A 23,966-nucleotide genomic window follows, 5' to 3' on the forward strand; every position below is an offset into this window, starting at 1 on the left:
CTACTCTTGACAACGTGAGGATATCTGCTGACCAGTGTACTGATGTGACTGTAATGAATCAGTCTCGCGTATAGCCAGAAAACTATTCCACAATCCCCGAATGCTATAGTCTGGAACTACACCTTCCGAAATCCGAGGAAAGGAAGCTGCCATTTCCGTTTCCGTTTAAATCTCATTCTTTTATTTCCATTTCTGCTAAGCAGCAAGCTATATGTGCTTAGATGATTTTGATTTATATTAGGATAGATTTGCGCGAATGTAAAGATGAAACAGAAGTGGGGAGGAGGAGGCTTCACTTCCGCTTCATATTTTACTCATGATCAGAGCTTCCGTTGCTCCAGACTGTATGACGGAAGCATTGAAAATTCCGAGAGGCTAACAGTATGGCCACGCGAGACTAATGAAACCATCATACCATGTTCATTTGGGTTGCAGGAAGAAGTTTCTAACTATGATAAGATCTGTGAGGAGGCGTACGCTCGCTCCAAGGACGAGAAGATTCTCGACATCCGTAGCTGGCTAGACTCCCCCTGGCCAGGTACGAATAACAAATCTATAATAAAAAAAAACGTTTAACTTTTTTCTCCCCAATTCAGTTTGTTATGCCAACGCATTTCTGTATGTCGTCACTGCTGTCGTATCCTACTGGCTCCTACCTGCCAGTGAGGAGCCCCCACCGGGAGGACGTAGAGCCTCCTTCGTCCTACACCCAACACTCCCTACACCCAACACTCCCTGCTGACAGGTGACCCCCTCCCCTCTCCAGCCCTCCCCCTCCAGGATTTATTGTGTAATAATCTAACTTAACGCACACGTGGTCTCTTCTCCTGTCTCCGTAGAGTTCTTCACGCCGCAGGGCGAGCCGAAGAGCATGAGCTGTCCTCCCACTGGACTGGACGAGCAGACGCTGAAGCACATCGGACAGGCGGCCAGCTCCGTTCCTCTGGACCTCTTCAACATCCACCCTGGTCAGTCTCAACGCTCTATAGCAGTGGTTTTCAACCAGTGGTCCTTGAGGCGGTTCCAGGTGGTCCCCAGCTAAATGATGGAGAGTTGGTAACCACCCTGAATATTCCAGCATACAGATTCTCATTGGTAACATGTGTGCCCTTGCTGATGTTGAGCACTACACGTAACATTCTGGTGTAGCACCCTGTCTAGAGCCTTCTGCAGAGTTGGCTTCAGGGTCCAGCATTCACTGCCATATACGTAGGAGAACAGATTCTACCGTCGCATAGAAGAAGCTGAGTTTGATTTGTCGGGGGAGGTTGGAGTTCCATACACTGGCCATGCCATTCAGGGCCCTCCATGCAAGTGCCTTCCTCACTTTTAGATCTTGCTCTGTTGAGTTGACCCATGGGCTCCCCCAGAGTTAGTGTCCAAGTGTCCTTGAGCAACGTCTAATTGCTCCCGATGTGCAGGTTGGTGCCTTGCATGGTTTCCTCTGGCATCCTCTGGTGTGTGAATGTAATGCACAATCTCTGTAAAGCGCCTTGGATATCGGCGCTATATAAATGCACCATTTACCATTTACCGCTACATCTCAGAGTCAAATATTGTACTTTTACTCCACGGGCAAAATTGGGGACATACAGGCTCTCACTGTGCTCACTTTCACTTTCCATCACCTCGGTGAAAATGAACCTAATCTTCCTTGTTACCATAGTGGAGTGACGTACAATGTCGTAAAAGATCAGGGCCACTTGACTCTATATATTTTTTTAATAAAGTATTATCATTGCTGTCAGGCAGAAACTCTTTTCTCCATATTTAACTTTTGGGTTTTAAATTAATGCCCTTCTTGATTATCCTACACCTACAGCGTCACACAAAAGTATCAAGAGTAGTAGATCTGCAAGCTCGAAGCTCATATTGAGCTTCTAGATCTGCTAACTTTTTGCAAAACAAAATTCTGTGATTTTTATCCCACAATTTTGTAACCCATTTTTTCACCCTGTGTTAATTATCGAATGTAATCCTGGGCTCTACAGTCCCTCCGCCAACCTGGGGAGAGCAACGGACTGACATCATGCTTCCATCAATGCATGAGGCATTCTTTTCTCCTGACAGGGGGGAGTTTCCCCAGCATTATTCCAACCAGTTCCTCTCCCCTCCATCAGGCCGGGGGGCTGACCATGGTGAGGCAGTATAGAGACCAGGATTACTGCTGATTTACCACTGATTACTTTAGCTATTTCTGATTGAATTTGAACCCGTGGTCATATGAGGTTTCCACCCGACAGAGACCGAGATGATATCTCGTTTTCAAACTGCTCCTGTGCACAGACATATTTCCTCGGCGATGATCTTCGGCGGGTCGATAAAAGCGCTTCACCTGTGAAGCCATGGCTCAGGCGTGGCAGGTGTCTGCACTGCACAGCTGGTGCGACTCACTCTTTAGAGCGAGCACAGATGTTTTTAATTACAATAGCATAGCATAGCGGTCCATTGCTTTTTATACGTATAATACAGTACATTCCTCTCTCTGTGTTCCCCACTTCCCATCCAAAACGTCACCTCTCGTGTCTGTTGCCCCATCGCAGTTCGGCTTGGATCCATATAGGGATTTTTAGGGTAGATGCAATTACTGTGCGTGAGTGTGTGCGTGCGTGCGCCTGTAGTGCCTGTAGCACTTGCCTTAGCCTCGACAACCTTTCCAGCTCATGCAAACCCTAAAAATCCTATAGTGTTATATAGTTTCAATGTACAGATTATTGTTTATTATTGTTTACTCATGATACTAGAATATTTCTATGCATTTGATGTATTACCATGTTTTGTCCTTGCTTACTGTAAGTGGCTCTGGATTCAGAGCGTCTGCTGAATGCCTAAAATGATGTATTATCTCTCTCTCTCTCTCTCTCTCTCTCTCTCTCTCTCTCAATTCATTTCAAAGGAGCTTTATTGGCATGAGAAAACATACGTTTACGTGGAACAAGACAATCCAAATAAAACAATGTATTCCGCCTCTCCAGGCGTGTCTCGCATCCTGCGGGGCCGGGCCGACATGGTGAAGCGGCGTCAGATGGACTGGGCTCTGGGCGAGTACATGGCGTTCGGCTCTCTGCTCAGAGACGGGATCCACGTGCGACTCAGCGGGCAGGACGTGGAGAGAGGGACCTTCAGGTGAGTGGTGCGTCGTCGTGGCAACCGGACCCCACACCTATCAGAGCAGTGCTGATTCTGTGGACTAAAACTAAGACGAAAAATGTTCGTCGACTACCTTTTTTCCACTGAGGAAAACTAAGTGGAAACTAAATGAAAACTAAGCTATGATGACTAAAACTAAGACTAAATATACTGACAATTTCGATAACAAATAAAAACTAGACTAAAATGTTAGGAAGGGACTAGTGGACAAGAGATCCAGTATAAGCTTTTCACTTTGTTTGCATGATGAAAACGCGTCAATTTTTTTTTTTCCGCCTAAATTTGATTGGTTCAGATCTGTAAAAGTTGTCATATGTCTTGCCCTGAAGTGGGAACTGGTGGGCATGTCACTATTCAGGATGGAAGATGTGATATAAACCATCATAACAAATAAAGAACGGAACCAGTTCTAGAACCAAAGTTATTTTGGTGGAAAAGGGGCCTCTGTGTGAGTGGAGAGATCCGCACAGAGCGGAGACACTACAATTTACAATTTAGGCATTTAGCAGACGCTCTTAATCCAGAGCGATTTACATTAAGCAAGAACAAAAAGCAAGGCAATACATCACATACACAAAAAGTAGTTATCATCAATCATCATATCATGTGTAAGCTAAGAACGTATCTATATAATGAAACTATACTGTAACAATCGCCCTTCACTCATGCAAGGCAAAATATTACTAAGGAAAAATGTAAGCGGGATCGTAGGGTTATATTATGAGTGATTTATATAGAGATGCTCAGAGATATAGCCATTGACAGAACAACAGTAGACAATACACTTGGATGGTAACGCCTCTCCCTGTCTCTTTCCATATTAAATAAAATAAACAGGCTCACAACTTAAACCACCAAACAATAATTATTTCCCAAACCCCCCCTAAGTCAGCAGAGAATAATGTCCGCGTCCGTCGTCCCCCTCAGATGAGGCGCGCGCACGCAAGAGTCTATACAACTGTCCCAAACTTCCAACGCAACGAAAAAGTTCCTCTGCTCAAAAAACGATCCAAAGAAAATATGAAAAACGTTCGGGGTACCCCTATATTTGTAATCCAATCCACACAGAACAACCTCGGAACGGTCTCACCGGTAGCAGTAGTAGCCCTGATAGCCTCCAATCACCGGCTGGTTATCCTCCGTTCCAACTCCGGTCCCTCTCGGCAGCGGCACCCGTGATGCCCAGTCCGCTGGGCCCGACTGTTCTTTACAACGACTAGGCTGCAGATAAGCTTGTTTACACCTTAAATCGCGGTCGTACTGTAAACGCTGTCTAGCGCCTGAAGCTCCTCTCTTCCTCCGTGCAGGCCTGCACTCTGTTTGTTTGGCGATCCCCCCTCCCCGTGTGTCACTCCCTCTATTCATAACCTTGGGTGGTGACAATCAACCAATCACTGACAGCTGTCACTCACCCCTGTACAAGGCCCATTACCATACTTGTGAAATAGAAGATAATATTTAAATAATCAGCATCACATGTTACCTTTCTTCACATAAATAATAACATGCATATGGCGAAAATAAAGCATAAGAACATTGAAATGTGCTTTGTCACAATACATATAAACTATACATACTATACTATACCATACATACTATAGTATAGTGCTAGCGCTATGACTACATAAAATGCAATTCTAGTGCTGTCTACGTAACATGCTATAAGTCTGTATAATATGCTATCTAAGTCTGCATAAAGTGCTATCTAAGGGATATGGTAATTAAGTGCTACGGGCCATGATGGAGTCTGAACAGGTGGGTTTTCAGACTACAGCAGAAGATTGGGAGTGAGGCTGCAGTTCTGATTGTAACACTCTGTGTGAGTGGAGAGATCCACACCTAGCAGATACACTCTGTGTGAGTGGAGAGATCCACACCTAGCAGATACACTCTGTGTGAGTGGAGAGATCCACACCTAGCAGATACACTCTGTGTGAGTGGAGAGATCCACACCTAGCAGATACACTCTGTGTGAGTGGAGAGATCCACTGCCTACCCTTGAGCTTTGTTCAGATCGCTGGAAAGTTCCGATTAGTTTCGCCAATCTGATCATTAGAAGTGATTGTCCACACTCTTACTTGCAACGAAGTGATCAGATTAGTGTATTCAGCAGAGGTGGGAGGAAGTCCCTATGTTGCAAGTCCAAGTCGAGTCTCAAGTCTTTGCTCTCAAGTCAAGTCAAGTCTCAAGTCTTTGGCATTCAAGTCCCAAGCAAGTCCAAGTCCTGAACTTTTAGTTTCGAGTCCCAACCAAGTCCTAAGCATTTTGTTTCAAGTCCCAACCAAGTCCTTACCTTTTGTTTCGAGTCCCATCAAGTCCTAAGCATTTTGTTTCAAGTCCCAACCAAGTCCTTACCTTTTGTTTCGAGTCCCAAACAAGTCCCACCAAGACATAATACTAATTAATGATATGTAAAGATTTACATAAATCATGAGCATCTATTGAGCCATTTAGATCATGTCAAAGGTCATGTCTCACCGAGACACAGGATCTGACACAAATTAAATGTTTCCCCTGAGCAAGCAGGCTATTATTATTACAATGGTAAAATGTCATTACTTGCACTGAAAAGGTGTTCAAATCCAGGGTAGAAGAGGAATGTTACATAATGCCTCGATCCACTTTTTCCACTCCCGATCCGATACCGATCTAAAATCATCAAAACCGATCCGATAACTGATACCGATCCGATATCGATCCAATCCGATCCAGCACATATTTAAGTCGCTCTATGCTTTCCCAAATCTGTCAGACATTTTTTTTATCTTTACCTTTTATTACAGATTTTATAGTCTGGAATGTTGAATCAGGATTGATCAAGTGATAATATTATTACTCAAAACAGAGAACAACACCTCCCCAGAATAATAGTCAACAAACAAGTTCCACATGAGTATAGGTTGAGAATAACTGACCCATTTATTTTTAACAACTTGAGCCTATACTTCAAATGTGGAAGTGTTCTAGTGACAAATTTATTTTATTGTATTCTATGCCTTTTTTTATCCATACTATTTATTAGTATTATGCACATTATGCACAAAATTTTAAGGACCCAGCAATTTGTATCTCTGTGACCCCAAATTATTATTTTGTATTTGTTTATATTGTAAAATCAATGTCAATTTAGAGTGTACAAATGGAACCTATCATTTGGCTGGGAGTGGGGACCCCTGATCCCCAAACCGTGCATACTGTCCTACAGCTACACAGCACACTGTCTGTCCGTGACAATGGCAATAGTGTCTGTTTATTTAAGCATTGGTTAGCACTTAAGCAGTTATTAGCATCATAGCATGGTCTGTCACATAAGTATTGACAAACAGCGGTCATATTTGTCAACCAACTGTTGGGGACTGTGGGGATATATCATTTTAAGAACATGAGCATGTCGTCATGCTCAGCTGTCAGCTTGTTGCGCTGTTCCGTCTCTCGTCTAAGATGTTGACGCTAATCAATGCTAAAGATTAGCTTGCATGGAGCTAAGGCTGAAACTTTGCTGCTGTTGTTGCCACGGTGGCGAATCCATTTTTGCACTCGGCTGTTGGGTCTTTTTTGTTTTAGAATATATAATACTCCCATGCGGGAGCGGCTGTCAATGTGGCTTTCTCCACACTGAGTAGCAGCGCGCAGTAATAGCTAGTGGCTAGCCTAGCAGCCTGCACTGTGCAAGACTGCCACTGTGAAGTGTGACTGGGGCTGCCAATGCCTCTGTAGTAGCCTGGGCACCACTTCATTTCGGTATATGATCCGGGCTGGAGCCGGATGATATGCTTACAAACAGGAAGAAGCGGAAGCGGAAACTTCCTTTTCCCTCTCAATAAAAGCTCTCGTAAGCGAGAGCTTTTATTTAGAGGGAAAAGGAAGTTTCCGCTTCCGCTTCTTGACTACAAAACAATACTACAACATGACGTAACCACATCATCCGGCCCCAGCCCGGATCATACGGACTTTTGAAACAGAGACCAGGCTTTCCTCCGAGGCGGTGGAAAGCCTGGTGATGCGAGGTTACCTCTGTAGCGCACACTGCTGGAGGAATAAAGTCCTGGAGTGGAGTACTAGAATGGACTGGAGTGGAGTGCTTGCAGTGCTTGGAATGGATCGGTCATTTTCGCTGTAGTCCGATCCGATCCCGATCACGTTTTTTGGCTGATATCGACCCGATATCCGATCCGCGGCATCCCTTTATATACAAATACCAAACTATTTTACATGTCATAAAAAAGATAATCAGATGCTGTAAGGTATTAAGTGACTTGAAAATGTTCAAGTCAAGAGGGCTCAAGTCAAGTCAAGTCTCAAGTCCTTGGCGTTCAAGTCAAGTCAAGTCTCAAGTCTTTGGCATTCAAGTCCCAAGCAAGTCCAAGTCTATTTTTGATTTGATCAAGCAAGTCTAAAGTCATCAAAATCGGGACTCGAGTCCAAGTCGAGTCTCGAGTCTCGAGTCCAAGTCCCCACCTCTGGTATTCAGACATCATGGACTGTGTCTGTGTTGGTTGCTTTTGTGATGACATACAGTATAGGCTTGAGTAGTGCTCAACTTATAACTTAGATTTAATCACATTTCATCATCGTCGTCGTTGTTGTCATCATCATCATCATAACCTTTGTTTAAACCTGGAGTACAATGGGGCAGGCCCTCATTTGTAAATGTAGCCCAAGTAACAATACAAAAAACCTAGTGCTCAACAAAGTACAGTCATCAATAAATACAATGATTTAAACAGGATGAAAGTGAAAGTAAACTTTTTTTTTTAAAGACTTCTGAAGCTCATTCCAGGCAGATGGGACACCCCTTGCCTATAGCTCTGTCTGAGCACCAGGAACCCTGAGCATCAATAAGTCACCCGTTCGAGCCTGTCTTTCAAAATAGTATTTCTCAAACTTTTTCTTATAGAAAGTGCAGAAGTAGCCAGCACACGGTGACAATGCATGTCCTTTTTACATGGTTTATTTACCTATGGGCATGCAACGCTGCTTGTCCATGAGAGCTAAATAAACCATATGAAAAGGACATGTATTGTCATTCTGTGCTGGCTATACTTCTGCACTTCTATTTCATTATTGAGCCCTGCACCAAAAGACTGTCTTCTAACCTCTGAGTCTGCTTTTGCAGATATTTTTTAGGATTCCAGTCTTTTCCTACTCTTCCAGTTCATCTGACGCACCTGTCCCCAGTAGGTGTGAATATAAGGACTCTTTTCTTCTATGTTCAAGATGATTCAAAATCGTCCAAACGTTCATTTGACATGTTCAAAAATAGAGATTTAATATGCATAATTATTATTAGTACTATGAGTACTGTACGAAGCTCTCACTGTCCGCTGGGAATGAAGCGACGGCCACATGGTGCTAAGTAGTGACACGTAAACAATATGGTGTGTGTGTGTGTGTGCGTGCGTGCGTGCGTGCGTGCGTGCGTGCGTCTGTCTGTCTCACCTGTCCCGTATCAGTTCTCCACCAGTAGCCACTCAGTCTCCAGTGATGCGGTCCACTTAGCACGCAGCCCGTACATCACACTAAACCATTCAGACCTCTCTTCTAAATGTTCTGAAAAACCTATGTTTCTATATTGGTGGTTCTCAAGGCCCCCAAAAGTTATATGTGGCTAATTGGCCGCCAACCCCCAGCAGCAAAAATATGAGGTTAAAAATGTTTGCTGTGAAAGAATAGATATTAAAGATTTGCACACGTTTTCAGGATTTTTCAAAAATGGCAGATCTACAAGCTTGTATCATGGCACTTAGTGCCACGTTATGAGCCTGTACATCTGCTTATTATTCAACAGCTGAAGTTAAAAGTAATTCTTACAGTGGTTAAAAGATAGGCGACATGTAATTCACAGTTTGCAATTGAATTTAGGCATTTAGCAGACACTCCTCCAGTCCAGACTATAGTGACTTAAAGTTGCGTTTCAGGTCTAAAGGGGCTAAACAAACCAGTTACGCTTCGCCTCGCATTTACTGGCGTCATCCATTCGTCCAGCCAAGAAGTGCTCTTTCCTCTAGATGTCGTGTTTATTTAAAAACAATTCCTCGACAGAGGCAATAAACACGCTTTCCCATAAAACATTTGAGGAGTGCTGGAGAAGGCATTCAAGCGAGTATATCTGCACCCCACCTACTCTGCTTTCGCTGTCGCCATTTGTTCGTTTTATTTAGTTTTAACGGTTTATTTCTGTTCTCCCGGGTTGGGCTGAGAGCTTCAGTCCACACCGACCCTCTATGGATTGCAATTTATTGTCTTTCTTCAACACCCCCCCCCCTCCCCCCACCCTGTCATCCGAAATACCTTTCTTTCTTTTTCTCCTTCCCTCACTCCATGCCCCCCCACACACACACACACACACACACACACACACACACAAACACAAACTTCAACATTTTAGTATGCTGATTTTGTGAATGGAAATTTATTTTATTTTGTATTGGTTAAGCCTATAACTGTAAAGCCGAAGTCGGTCTACAAGCTCACAGCGCATAGATCTACACACCTCATCCTAACCCCAACCTCAATATGTTCCTAAATGGAACCCTATCTCTTTTGAGGACCATGCATGGACATATTCCACACAATGTCCACATTTTCAAATTCTACTACACTTGTGAGGTATAGCAATACAAACACACACACACACACACACACACACAGACACAGACAGACACACACACACACACACTCCTCTGGGGAGCAGAGCATATTGTGGTGTTCCAGTCGACTGGGCGTGCTTGCGTCGCTGTGCTGTATGGAACAATGTGGACTAATGGACTCACTGCTCTGTGTTGGGTTTGGGTGGGTTTGGTGTGTGCACGGTGCCCAAGTACCCCCTTCCCTCACTAATGGGGCCCCCAGGCACAGGGAATGCATGGGCTCCTTTGTGTGTGTGTGCACGGCATGCGCATGTGTGCATATATGTACTCAAGTGAGTCAGAATGAAAGAGGAGAGAAGGTGTGTGTGTGTGTGTGTGTGTGTGTGTGTGTGTGTGTGTGTGTGTGTGTGTGTGTGTGTGTGTGTGTGTGTGTGTGTGTGTGTGTGTGTGTGTGTGTGTGTGTGTGTGTGTGTGTGTGTGTGTGTCACACAATACCAACCAATGGTCTCTGGGTCAACCCTTGGCGTCCTTATTTTCAGCACGTCATTAGTTAAGTATAGATATACAAATATTTCAGCACTTTAAAAAAATAGCTACAAGCTCACGATCCTTCACAATTTGATGCGTTGTGAGCTAACACAACCCTTATTAATTTGGTCGGCTGCACCTGTGTTTGTTGCTTACATCACCGTACTATAAGCTTGGTATTTTTCGCAGCCTGACATGCTTGTTTTTAATCTGCTTTTGAAACGGGTATAGTGTAGCTCATTGCTGGCTGTCTGAATACCAAAAAAAAGTCATTAAAATGTTGACATGCTGAGAGGTATGACAGACAGATACACAGATATCTGTAGAATTAATATTGTTAGATATTCTTCAGGGCCATGTCATGTGATCTACATACTGGTAGATCACAATCTACCTTTTGGGCACCCCTGCTCTATAGCAATGATTACTATCCAAATATATACGTAATACTTAATTCAACAAAGATACTGTACATATCACTTATACTGCACCTTTAACCTGAACTGCAAAACAAATGGATGTATTGGTGCTACTAGGCTGCGTGATGAGAACAGAGTCGCGCAAGCAGTAATAATGTGCATTAGCTCCATTAGCTGCCTGCGAGTGCTGCGCTCTCACTTTCATTCTCACATCAAAGGATTTCTTGAAGAGAAGGATGATATCCTGCAGATGTAGCGCAAAGATCAAACAAAGCAATTATGCAGTCTATGCCCTCGTTACTTACAAACCACTGTGTTCTAATTGATCCGAAGAGGGCTCCCGCGGAGAGAACGCGACGACGCTATATTCAACTCAATGCTAATTGACGTGGAAAGTATTTCACCGTATAATTGCATACTAGTATCACATTGTTTCTTGTTAACTAATCATGACCTTGTTGTCATGTTGTTGTTGTTTCACGTAATAATACATTACGAGTAGCCATTTCCTGCAACGCTAAACGTTTTGCCATTACATAACCCTGGCGTGCGTGTCTCTCCCTGTGTGCATGTGTGTGTGTGTGTGTGTGCATGTGTGCGTGCGTGTGCACGTAGGCGTGCGCGCACCCGTTCAAAAGCTACATTCAAAAACTTGTGAATGCACAATAAGTACTTCCTACTTTTGGTATACTTTGGTAATATACTAAGTGCATTTTGATACAAATACTTTCATACTGTTACTCAAGTAAACGTTGAATTCTGGACTTTTACTTGTAACGGAGTATTTCTCTACATTGCAGTATTGATTCTGTACTTCATACTTTTACGCAAGTACTTTTTTCCCTCACTGCGCGCGCGTACATGCGTGTGTCTCTGTTCGGAGGCTTCATTAGGATGATGTTAGGTTGTCTCATCGCGGTGGGTGTGATGGCTGGATGGGACCGCTGCCCTGGCAGCTAGTGGGACTGGCAGGGCCGATTAGAGCGCAGCTCTGTGCACCCATCACGTCCCCTCACGTCCCCTCGCTCGTGTCCCCCAGAGCAGTGCAAGTGACTGGCTGGGGAGTAAGCTACGCTACGGGACCGCTTCTCACGGACCGTGATGTGTGTGTGTGTGTGTGTACTTGTACCGCTATATACTTGTGACGGCCGAAATGTCCCCACAAAGTATTTTAGATATTTGATAGACATATTGTTTTGTGAGTGACTATTTTCCCCGTCCTTGCAAATAAAATGGTTGTTTCGTGGCTACAATTAGGGAAATACTGGATTATTTATTAGACATTTAAAGGTTCTGCGGGATGGGATTGGAGCGTGTGCTGGTGTCGTGCACCAAAAAATAGTTGCTCTACAAGCTCAACTCTCAGATCAGCTTATTTTCTGCTTCACGGTAGTGGTTTTTGTCCTCACAAGACGCGTGTGTGCGTGCGTGCGTGCATGCGTGCGTGCGAGCGAGCCCACTGACACAGCACCCTCACTCTCAGTAAAAAAAACCTCTTGTTAGCACCCATCCATCAGCTTGCCGACAACCTTGAATCCTGTGTCACCGTTTCTCCCGAAGTTCAACATCTAAACCCTACACAGTATACTTCATTCAGTTAAAAAAATGTTTTAAATTATTTTGACGGGCCTTGATGGCGTCGTAATGGCAAATTTTACACTTGGTTGCATGCTGAAAATAGCCGATCTACAAGCTCACAACACAGTGTGACTATTTTCAGAGCGCAATACGCGAGCGCAACCAAACATAAAAATAATGACTTGCCTTTTAGCTCTACTAACATTTTTATAGTGTTTATCTGTTTTTTTTAGCCATCTCATAGTTTTTTATTTCATTTTAATTTAATTTTTGTCACTGAAAAAAGGTTGTTGGCGAACATTTTTTGCCATAGTTTTAGTCGACGAAATTCACACTGGCTTGTAGGTCGACTATTTCCTGGAAAGGAAAAGGAATGCTTCCCAGGCTACCTTGGCCCTATAGTGCATACCAACCTGGAAGTCTTTGAAATGAAAAAGTGTGAGACCAACACATATCGTTGCTGTCAGGCAGAAACCTCTTATCTCCATATTCTAACTTTTTGTGTTTTTTTTTTCGTAAATTAACGGGCGTCACACAAAAGCATCAAAGGCAGCAGATCGACAAGCTCGAAACGCGGTGTGAAGCAGCACATGTCGAGCTTGTAGGTAGTAGGTGTTTGAGGTAATGCAACAAAGAAATCCTGATCTATTCTGGGAAGATGATGGACAGTTATTATTTAATTATGAAGTATTTAGGACAGCCCAGTTTGTTTCTAGAGCCTGGAGTAGAAGACAATCCCAGCTCTTCAAGTAGGTACATGTCGCCCGGGCAGGGGTCTCGATGCGTTGCGTCGGGGCCGCTTCTTGGGGCGGTGGCCCTGCCGCCTGGGGGGGTGGCGGTTGCCGCCTTTGAGTGGAGCATGCATGGGTCTGCTCTTGTTGTAATGATTTGGTGCTTATGATAACTGTTGTCTGCCTTTTTAATATGTATTAATGTACTGTATGGATGTATTCCCTGATTGGGAGTCTATGAAAATTCGAAAGTCACTTGTCATTATGGTTCATTGTCCTTGTCATGTCTTTGTATATTCAATCTTTTTATTTATAATAGTGTTGTGCCTGAGCTGTTTTTCTTTTCTTTTCTTTTGTTTGTTATTATGTTCTTGTTGTGTAATTGTGTCTGTTTGTCTTTGAAAAACCAATAAATATACTTTATAAAAAAAAAATTAGGTACATGTGTCTCCTGTCACAGGCCTAATAATGGTGTATTTTATTTTATGGTATTTTATTTTATGTTGTATATTATGTAATCTGCCTCGTAAGGATCTGGAGTGTCAGTTTGGTCTTCACTTGATCATTGTTTGCAAACCGTCATGTCGGTTTATTGTAATTGTTTATGTAAACTGTAAAAAGTGTCCTGTAAGTCCAAATGGGCTGGGCTTCTTCAGAAGCTTGACACTTAAATAAAGAATCAATCAATCATGTAGATCTGCAACTTGTGCTAATTTATCATTTGAATCCCTAAAAGTTACAGTTTCACGACATACAATATATACACGTACCCCCTTTTTCTTCCTCTTCTCTCTTGACCTTTTCTGTCTCTCAGTCATCGGCATCACGTCCTCCATGACCAGGAGGTGGACAAACGCTTCTGCGTCCCCATGAACCACCTGTGGACCAACCAGGCCCCCTACACCGTCTGCAACAGCTCCCTGTCAGAGTACGGAGTCCTGGGTAAGAGAGACCCATACAAAAGCTTCTTGTCCGCTAGCCTTTGACCATCCTGCAGGCGTATGCAAAGGTGTAAAATGTAACTTAGATAGCATGTGCCGTTTGAGAACTGCCATTGGTAATTCAGTAGATTGTCAGTGCATTGTCAGAACATTGTCACTGACAATGTTCTGATTTAGATAAATAACCCATAGGCCCAAATGCCCCACTTTCTCACTGACAATTTGTCAGTGAGAAAGTGGGGCATTTGCCTATGTGTTATTTATCTAAATTCTATTCAGATTCCCTGAATAGATAAGAGTTCCTCTGCTGGACACTTCTTTTCTTAGATAGCATTTGATACAGACTTATAGCATGTTATGTATACAGCACTATAATTGCATTGTATATAGTCATAGCACGCCATAGTACATATGTATAGCATAGTAGTATATATGTATAGTTTATATGTATAGTTTCATTATATAGATATTCCACTGTTACTTTCTTAGCTTACACATGTTTCATGATAAATGCTTTTATGTGATGTATTCCCATGCTTTTTGTTCTTGCTTAATGTAAGTCGCTCTGGATTAAGAGCGTCTGCTAAATGCCTAAATTGTAAATTGTAGTAGCAAAGCATGTAGAATTCGTGAGGCTAATCAGTGAATTAGAAAACATGCAGGGAAAACATACATTTTCAGAAAACCTTCAAGGAAAATCATGAAAGCATGACGATGTGGAATGGCACATCTGTACTGTATGTAGACAGATGGTAGGGCATTGTTGACGTGGCATCCTATAGTGTTCATAGTTTCAATGTACAGATTATTGATTTTCTTTGGATATTCTACTGTTTGAAGGATGACAGGTTCTTGGTTTACTTACCGTATGATCCTAGATTTCTATGCATCTGATGTATTACCTTGTGTTGTTCTTGCTTACTGTAAGTCGCTCTGGATTGATTGATTGATTGGAAGAGCGTCTGCTGAATGCCTAAATTATAAACTGTTATGTAGTTTTTGGCAAGACCCAGAGAATCAGATCAGAATCAGAAATAGAAACTTTTTCCCCAAGTGGAAATAAAGAAGGCAGTGGTGCAAGCTGGGACAATTGAAGCCTTTCTTTATTAATAACGGGGTGCAGGGAGCAGAGTGTGACGTCTGGCCGTCGGTACGTCTCCACCAGGTCGTCATGACCCAACAGAGACGCATGGAAATGCCACGCTCTGTTGCCTGCACCCTGTCATTAATCAAGAAAGGCTTCAATTGTCCCAGTTTGCGCCACTGCCTTTCTTTCTGTCATGCCTGCCTCACGAGTCTTGCTCCTGAGATGCAACACACCAGCCTGAACCTAGAGGCACTGTGGATAGCTCCTTGCTTTGTCAGTACTTTCCCTAGCTATACAGACGCAGATTCTTGACCATGCAGCCCTTTTCTGGTTCCATCATTCCAGACCATATTCATTTTTCCCATAGCATTTATTTATATCAATTATTTTAAGCCTAGAATCAAGCCACCCGGGATCACGGTGAATCATGACCAAGAAACTATTTGATTCTGAGATCTTTCAAATGTTTTAGGGTCTTGGATCAACAGGGTCATGGGACCCGGATAGGTTGATTCCAGGCTTAAAATAACTGATAGGCCTATAAATATCTTTTGGGAACTCTATGGGAAAATATGAATGGGTCTGGAACGATGGAAACCAGAAAATGCCACTGCTATGGCCAATTTTGGGAGAACATTTAAAATTTACTGTCGATTGATATGCCATTTGTTTTTTGCTGTGGCACACCAGTGGTGGTGTGCCATCCTTGAGCACCGAACGGTTTTGAGACCACTCACTCCTTGACTGTGGGGATTGTCTGTCACAATCCGTGAAGTTTTCTGCGGTGTTCCCTAGTGTTCCTTGTTCCTAGTTTTGGTTAGTGTTTTTCTGTTCTTGTGTGCTTTTATTTTGTAGTATTGTTTCCTGTATGCCTTGTTGCTGTTTTCCTGCCTTGTGTCACCACCTGTGATTATTAGTTTTATGTATTTATTTTGCAAAATACATTTATTTATTTGCTCCACCTGTGTTCTGTTAGTCTCTTAGCCAATCCCTGTCTTGATTTTTAGTTATGTTCACCTGTGCCCTGTTATCCCTGTGTATATTTATACTCCCCTGTTTTGTTTTTCAGTTCCTTGTGAGATCTTTGTTGAAATGTCATAGTAAGTGTTCAGTTCCATTCTCTGTTAATAAACTGTTTGCATTTTTAGCTCTTCGTTTCGGCCTCTCTGTCCTGCATTTGGGTTCTCTACCCCCCTTGGCTCACCGTGACATTGTCGTCCTATAACCAGGGTTCGAGCTGGGCTTCGCCATGGCCAACCCCAACTCCCTGGTGCTGTGGGAGGCCCAGTTCGGGGACTTCCACAACACGGCCCAGTGCATCATCGACCAGTTCATCAGCCCGGGACAGGCCAAGTGGCACCGGCACAACGGCATCGTGCTGCTGCTGCCCCACGGAATGGAGGGCATGGTGAGAAGGAACAACCAGTGGTGTTTTTGATTTTAGTTTTAGTCATGGTCTTTTGAATAGTTTTCATTTCGTTTTTTGTCATACATTTTAGTCACCCGGAATGTTTTGGTGTTAGTCTAGTTTTAGTCGACAGTTTATTCTACAGTTTATTTAGTCAAAAAGCTGTCGTAATGACGATCTACAAACCCACAACGTGACGCGTTGTGAGCTTGTAGATCAGCTATTTTCAGCATGCAACCAAGTGTAAAATGACTTATACTGGATGTCTTGTCCACTAGTCCCTTCCTAACATTTTAGTCTAGTTTTTATTTGTTGACGAAATTGTCAGTATATTATTTAGTCTTAGTTTTAGTCATCACTTTGTTTCCATTTAGTTTTTGTCAGTGAAAAATTTTTCGTCTTCGTTTTAGTCGACGAAATCAACACTGGAGAGGACCAACACCTCTTCAGAAAACCCACCTCTTTGGACTCCACCTTAGCCCGCAGCACAAAAATTATGTCATTTAGATAGCATATTATATGTAGACATAAGCATTCTATAGTACTTTCTCTCATTGTACAGATATTCTACTGTTAGACGGATGTTAGGTTCTTAGCTTAGTTATGGTCCTTGATGATTTTTTTGATGTGTTCTTGCTTACTGTAAGTGGCTCTGGATTAAGAGCATCTGCTAAATGCTTAAATTGTAAATTGTAAAGCAAACAAATATCCTGTGTGGATGTCAGTCTCTCATTACATTTCGTTGCCGTCGGGCAGAAACCTCCTATATCTCCTTATGACCGTACACCACGTTTGTTTGAACAGTTTTCGACAGATTGATTCATTCAGATGAAAGGATTGTCACAAATTATTTTCCCCCGAGAATTCTTCTCGGGGGAAAATAATTTGTGACAATCTCAAATAAATGCGATCAGGTGATTAATGCAATAATTGTGACAGGTTTTTCTCCCTTTCCGGTCTCTCTCTGCATGCAGGGCCCGGAACATTCCTCAGCCCGGCCCGAGCGCTTCCTGCAGATGAGCAAGGACGACTCCGATCTCTTTCCTGTATGTCTTCATGTAGTACAGATACGACTCAATGTCAATGTTTATTTCCAAGGACCGATGTCGGCACTGTTCCCACATTCTAAGTGTGTGTGTGTGTGTGTGTGTGTGTGTGTGTGTGTGTGTGTGTGTGTGTGTGTGTGTGTGTGTGTGTGTGTGTGAGAGAGTGTGACAAACCAACAATAGACCCCTTTTCCTAGCAGACATTTTGACGCAGCTGACTGACATTTTGATTGGTCCAAGCCCGAACACAAACAGCAAAACCATCTGTTGTTTCTCTGTAATTATTAGATTTGTGTTTTTGTGAAGTTTTTGGGGTGAAGTAACAATGTTGTTTGTTCATATTATGCAGGAATACAGTGGTGGGGACTTTGAGGTGCAGCAGCTTCACGAGTGCAACTGGATCGTGGTGAACTGTTCCAACCCTGCCAACTACTGCCACGTGTTGAGACGACAGGTGTTGCTGCCCTTCAGGAAGCCGGTGAGCTGAAACCATAGAGTTATGAAACCCGTACTCTGTCCACATCTCCATCAGTGGTGGAGAACAAAGGCTACGTGGACCAAATACTCTGTTTACGGGTAAAAGTCCGGAATTCAAAGCGTACGCCCAGCCTCAAAGGGACACCCGACCCGGCTTTGGGCTCTCGCACCGGGAAAGACGGGCGCCACCCCCTGTTCCGTTTTGATCACTTTTACTAGTTTCCTGATTTTTCTGTACTGTAACATATATCATTTGTAAAGCACTTTGGATAAAGGTGCTATATAAATGCACCATTTTACCATCAATTTGAACATCTCAGTTTCTAGACCATTCTTCTGATACTCTTTAACGCCTAACCTATACATTGTTTCAATCTGGATGTTACCTCTGTGTCTCATTAGTTTTTGCTATACATGTAGCAACATCATTATTATTATTACTTGCGCAAGCAGAGTGCGCAAGTAATAGTTTCGCCCGGCTCGTATGCACGCCAACCCGCCACTTTTGATGCATATGCACTGTCCCAGCAAATTGTGCCTGATTTGCTGGGACCAGATTACATGGTGTGTATATGTATAACTAGCTCTTCTCAATGATGACATAAGAAATATGTGGATTAAAGGACCAAATGCCAGAGTGTAATTGGTTTTCGATGGTGACGTAATGACGATATGTTTTAGTGTTGGGAGGATTAAAGGTAATGCTCCTGTGTATACATGTATGTAATCTGGCACCACTGCCGTATCAGGCACATTTTGCTGGGACGGTGCATACGCATCAAAAGTGGCGGGTTGGCTGGGACTGCGTACGGCACAAAGTAACCACAGTATACCGCTAATCAACTTATAAATTACATATACATACATAGTATATATGTTTAGCTCTCAATGATGACGTAAGAAATATGTGGATTAAAGGACCCAATGCCAGAGTGTAATTGGTTTTCGATGGTGACGTAATGACGATATGTTTTAGTGTTGGGAGGATTAAAGGTAATGCTCCTGTGTATACATGTATGTAATCTGGCACCACTGCCATATCAGGCACAGTTTGCTGGGACGGTGCATACGCATCAAAAGTGGCGGGTTGGCTGGGACTGCGTACCGCACAAAGTAACCACAGTATACCGCTAATCAATTTACAAATTACATATACATACAGTATATACATAGTATATATAGCTCTCAATGATGACGTAAAAAATATGTGGATTAAAGGACCCAATGCCAGAGTGTAATTGCCCTCAGGCGTCATGGGCCCCCACGCAATCGCGTTGTCTGCGTCGCGGTATTGACGCCCCTGCTGCTAGTGAAGACCCATTGGTGAACACAGAGAAGAGCCAGGCGACAGCTGTTGTCTGTCTGCTGTGGGCTGCGTCACCCAGGCTTTCCTAGCCGTCTGTGGGACATGGAGTACCTGGCTATAGCCGCGTCACCAGGCTTTCCACTAGGCAGCTGGGTGGTCTGTTTGCCGACCCGAGCTGCTGGAACAGCGAGATGCCTGCATGTTTTAGTCTTGGGAGGCACTGATTGACATATACGTCACCATCCAAAGTCGTCACTTACGTATTCATTACAACATTATGTTTCTGAAGTGTATAAAAACAATTACCATTGTTTCATTCTGGCACCACTGCCGTATCAGGCACAAGTAGTCATTACTGAGATTTGACAGTTTGTAGCGGTCGAAAGTACTTGCATGCTCTGCTTGCGCACTAGTGTGCAACAAGCAAGTATGCACTCGACAGAGTGCAGTTCTAGTTATTATTATTTTTAATAAGATTTCCGTTTCCAGAAACCTTAGGTTAGTTTTTAGAAGACCTTTTTGGAATCTGCCTCAGGTCATAATGGGTTTGTCTTTGATGGTTTTGGATTTAATTAAATGTTTGAAGTTAACAGTAATTTAGTTTGAAAACTTTCCGTTGCGTTTTGTGGGATTGTTTGCTGTTGCTCATGCACACCTCTCATTTCCAGTGTCAGTCTCCATCCACACTGAACATCTTAACTGATCCCCAGTCGCACCTAAATGCAACGCTTTGTGGAGCGTGAGAAAGGCGTTCCCCCAGCAAACTAGCGAGGGAAGCCAGGAGGGGATAATGTTGTTTGTTTTTCTATGGAAGGAAAGCTGGAAACCATGGACTTATCGGTTGGTTGAACCGCGACGCGTCTTCATTCATTTGATTCTTTAAAGATTTTTTTTAGTTTCTCCCCGATGTCGGCGTTGCTTTGTGTTATATGATGGCAACAAATTAGCGTGAAAGCGAATAAAGCTTCTATCCCTGGAGGACGCTTCCACAGCACATAATGAAGACACGGATGATGGAAACAATCTGTTGTTTGTTATACTGTAGTTGGTGTAAACTTTCCACTTCTTTTTCTTTATTCTACAGCTGATCATTTTCACTCCCAAATCTCTGCTGAGGCATCCTGAGGCGCGGGCCAGCTTTGACGAGCTCGCCACAGGTACAGCTTCCACATCGTGTCTTCTACAAACTGTTATATTAGTCACAGTCCATGCTGGAAACCTTGTATGTCCAAAATATGTTATATATATGCGAAAAATGTTGGTCGACAAATTTTTATACTCTGACTAAGAACTAAGCTATGATGACTAAAACTGATGACTAAATAAAAATAATTGCATTTTTTTGTCTAGACTAAAATGTCAGGTAGGGACTAGTGGAGAAGAGATCCAGTAGAACAAAAATACAAGTCATTTTATGTTTGATTGCACTCTGAAAACAGTGGATGTACGAGCTCACAGCGTGTGAGCTCGTAGATCGGCTATTTTCAGAGTGTGTAAAATCAGCCATTACGATGCCATCAAGGCACCAAAATATGTTTTTGGCGACAAAATCAACTGTATATTTAGTCTAGACTAAAACTAGACTAACACTAAAACATTCCAGATTACTACAATATGAATAAATTACATTTTATTCAAAAGACTGACTAAAATTAAATCAAAATTTGCTGTCAAAACCAACACTGGTCCAAAACAGTTACTTTTCTTGAAATGGCATAAATTACATAAATATTTAAACATCTCGCAGAAAGACGTAGTCATTTTAGGCTAAATATATATATTTATTAATCCCAACCAAGTCACATATTGCACGATATTGTTGAAAGAAACTGTCAAAGTAGGGCATTAATTTGCAGGGGGGGTAATCATAGAAAGTTCAATTATATGATACAATTTCTGCTCGACAGAAACAAGATAACATTTTTAAAGTAAAAGTCTGATTTTCTTTTATCCCACGATTTTTGTAACTCTTTTTTTTTCACCCAGTGTCAATTGTCTAGTGTAATCCTGGGCACTACACTCCCCCTGCCAACCTGGGGAGAGCAACGGACTGACTGATCAATCAAGGGGGGGGGGGGGGGGGGTTACCCGGTTGGGCGCATGGAAGGAACACGTTATTCCAATCAGTTCCTTTCCCCTCCATCAGGAGCCCCGGCTGGCCAGGGGGAGGACGTTTAGAGGGGGTGCACACACACATCCGACACACCAAAGGTCCGAAGCGCAGGGACATGCGATGCGAAAATGCGGTAGTCCGACATGCGCTGCTCCGGTGCTTGCGGTTATGGTTAGGTTAGGGATTGAGGTTTCGGATCAATAGTATGTTAGAACTAAAGCCTGTACCCGTTTAGAGACCAGGATTACTGCATGTTTTTTGTGAGCGTATACCTACCCTATAGGGGACACGGGGAGAACATGCAAACTCCACACAGAAAGGCCCTTTTTGCCAACCCTAAAGCCCTAAATTCTGATGATTCCTGCAGGCACTTCGTTCAGGAGACTGATCCCAGACCAGGGCCTTGCAGGTGAAAACCCGGCCCAGGTGAAGAGAGTGATCTTCTGCACGGGGAAGGTCTACTACGAACTGGCTAAGGAGAGGAAGCTGCAGAACCTGGAGAGAAGCGTCGCCATTATCAGACTGGAACAGGTATAACACATGGTATAACACATTATCAGACTGGAACAGGTATAACACATGGTATAACACATTATCAGACTGGAACAGGTATAACACATGGTATAACACATTATCAGACTGGAACAGGTATAACACATGGTATAACACATTATCAGACTGGAACAGGTATAACACATGGTATAACACATTATCAGACTGGAACAGGTATAACACATGGTATAACACATTATCAGACTGGAACAGGTATAACACATGGTATAACACATTATCAGACTGGAACAGGTATAACACATGGTATAACACATTATCAGACTGGAACAGGTATAACACATGGTATAACACATTATCAGACTGGAACAGGTATAACACATTATCAGACTGGAACAGGTATAACACATTATCAGACTGGAACAGGTATAACACATTATCAGACTGGAACAGGTATAACACATTATCAGACTGGAACAGGTATAACACATTATCAGACTGGAACAGGTATAACATTATCAGACTGGAACAGGTATAACACATTATCAGACTGGAACAGGTATAACACATTATCAGACTGGAACAGGTATAACACATTATCAGACAGGTATAACACATTATCAGACTGGAACAGGTATAACACATTATCAGACTGGAACAGGTATAACACATTATCAGACTGGATCAGGTATAACATTATCAGACTGGAACAGGTATAACATTATCAGACTGGAACAGGTATAACAAAAAAAATGAAATCCCTGTCATGATGACAGAGCAACTTGACACCAGTGGTGGAAAGTAACTAAGTACCGGTACTGTACTTAAGTACAATTTTGAGGTATTTGTAATGTACTTCCAATTTGAACTTGTGAAATGGGACATTCTGCAATATGAGTACTTTTTACTTTTAGTAATTTAAGTACATTTTGATGCCGATACTTTTTTACTTTTACTCAAGTACATTGTAAAGTCTGTACTTTCACTTGTAATGAAGTAGTTCTAAATTGCAGTATTGGTACTTTTACTTAAGTAAAACAATTGAGTACTTTTTCCACCACTGTGTATGATGCAGCTACTTTGTAACGCTAGTCTCCATTGGACCTTACAAAGACGCTCGTCCTCGTTTTCCAACACAAATCACAGCTGTGGTCCATGCCTCAGGAGAACACATGAACATCTTGGCTGATACGTGGCACTGCGCAACTGCCACTACTAGCCCTTTAGCAAAAATGCAAATAAATTTAAAAAAAGCTTACATTTGGGAAACTGCTGTAGTTACGAACCAGCTTCAACCTTTTTAAGATTGATGAGAAAAATGCATGAGAACAGTGTAACTGTATAAAAGGTTGTTGCAATGCTGACACAATTGATGAGACTGTTTGGTAATTAAATCCCCCCTCCCCACCCCACACACACACTGACTACATATTGGTGCACCAAGTCTATGTAAGCTATGTATAGTCCAGCCTTGCTGGGTCCGCTGCTTGCTATGCGTTTAAATCAAAGCCCTTTTATAACTTTCCACCTCTGAGCCAGCTCAGCGCTCTGTGTGTGTGTGTGTGTGTGTGGGTGTGTGTGTGTGTGTGTGTGTGGGAGGGGGGGGGGGGGGGCAGGGTATCAGACTTATCTGTTGGCTGTGTGCAGTGCCAGTTTTCTGTTGTGTAGTTTATTTATTTGATAGATACCGTATGTTGGAAGGGAATAGTCCCCAGGCCCCAAAGCAAGATTGACAGCTCAGGCGCTCGTGGGAGGAGTATTTTGGCCTTTTTAAAAATGAAAAATATCAACATCTATAACAACAATAATATCGTTCTCACCTTATTTTCTCTAAACTGCAGCGTACAACAACCACGTTAATAATAAGAGTATAATATAAGTGACAACTTCAGACTAAAACCCTCGACGTGCCTCAGCATACCTGCTGGGGAGGCATACTTTAATCCGACAGAGCATTAGTTCGACATGTGTCTGCATCTCAGACTAGTGCCTGCTCCCGTGCTTGCGGTTATGGTTAGGTTAGGGTTTGAGGTGGGTTGTCGTTTTTCGGACCAATGACTAGTCTAACTAAAGTACTGCACC

At 42.8% G+C, this 23,966-nt stretch overlaps 1 protein-coding gene across 2 annotated transcripts in view; it reads left to right on the forward strand.

Annotated features, from left to right (window-relative positions):
* ogdhl (oxoglutarate dehydrogenase L) overlaps positions 1-23,966 on the forward strand; it is a gene marked incomplete at its 3' end in the record, with an annotated part of 51,170 nt that overhangs the window by 24,328 nt on the left and 2,876 nt on the right. For both annotated transcript variants that reach the window (XM_083774774.1, XM_083774775.1), the window contains 9 exons: positions 436-538; positions 840-968; positions 2,976-3,126; positions 13,811-13,938; positions 16,254-16,432; positions 17,407-17,478; positions 17,828-17,956; positions 20,346-20,418; positions 21,742-21,905. In XM_083774774.1, the coding sequence (XP_083630900.1) occupies positions 436-538; positions 840-968; positions 2,976-3,126; positions 13,811-13,938; positions 16,254-16,432; positions 17,407-17,478; positions 17,828-17,956; positions 20,346-20,418; positions 21,742-21,905 (1,128 nt within the window). The remainder of the gene's footprint in view (positions 1-435; positions 539-839; positions 969-2,975; positions 3,127-13,810; positions 13,939-16,253; positions 16,433-17,406; positions 17,479-17,827; positions 17,957-20,345; positions 20,419-21,741; positions 21,906-23,966) is intronic.

The sequence above is a fragment of the Protomyctophum parallelum genome (assembly GCF_964188405.1).
Source record: "Protomyctophum parallelum genome assembly, chromosome: 10".
In the NCBI taxonomy this organism is placed as follows: domain Eukaryota; kingdom Metazoa; phylum Chordata; class Actinopteri; order Myctophiformes; family Myctophidae; genus Protomyctophum; species Protomyctophum parallelum.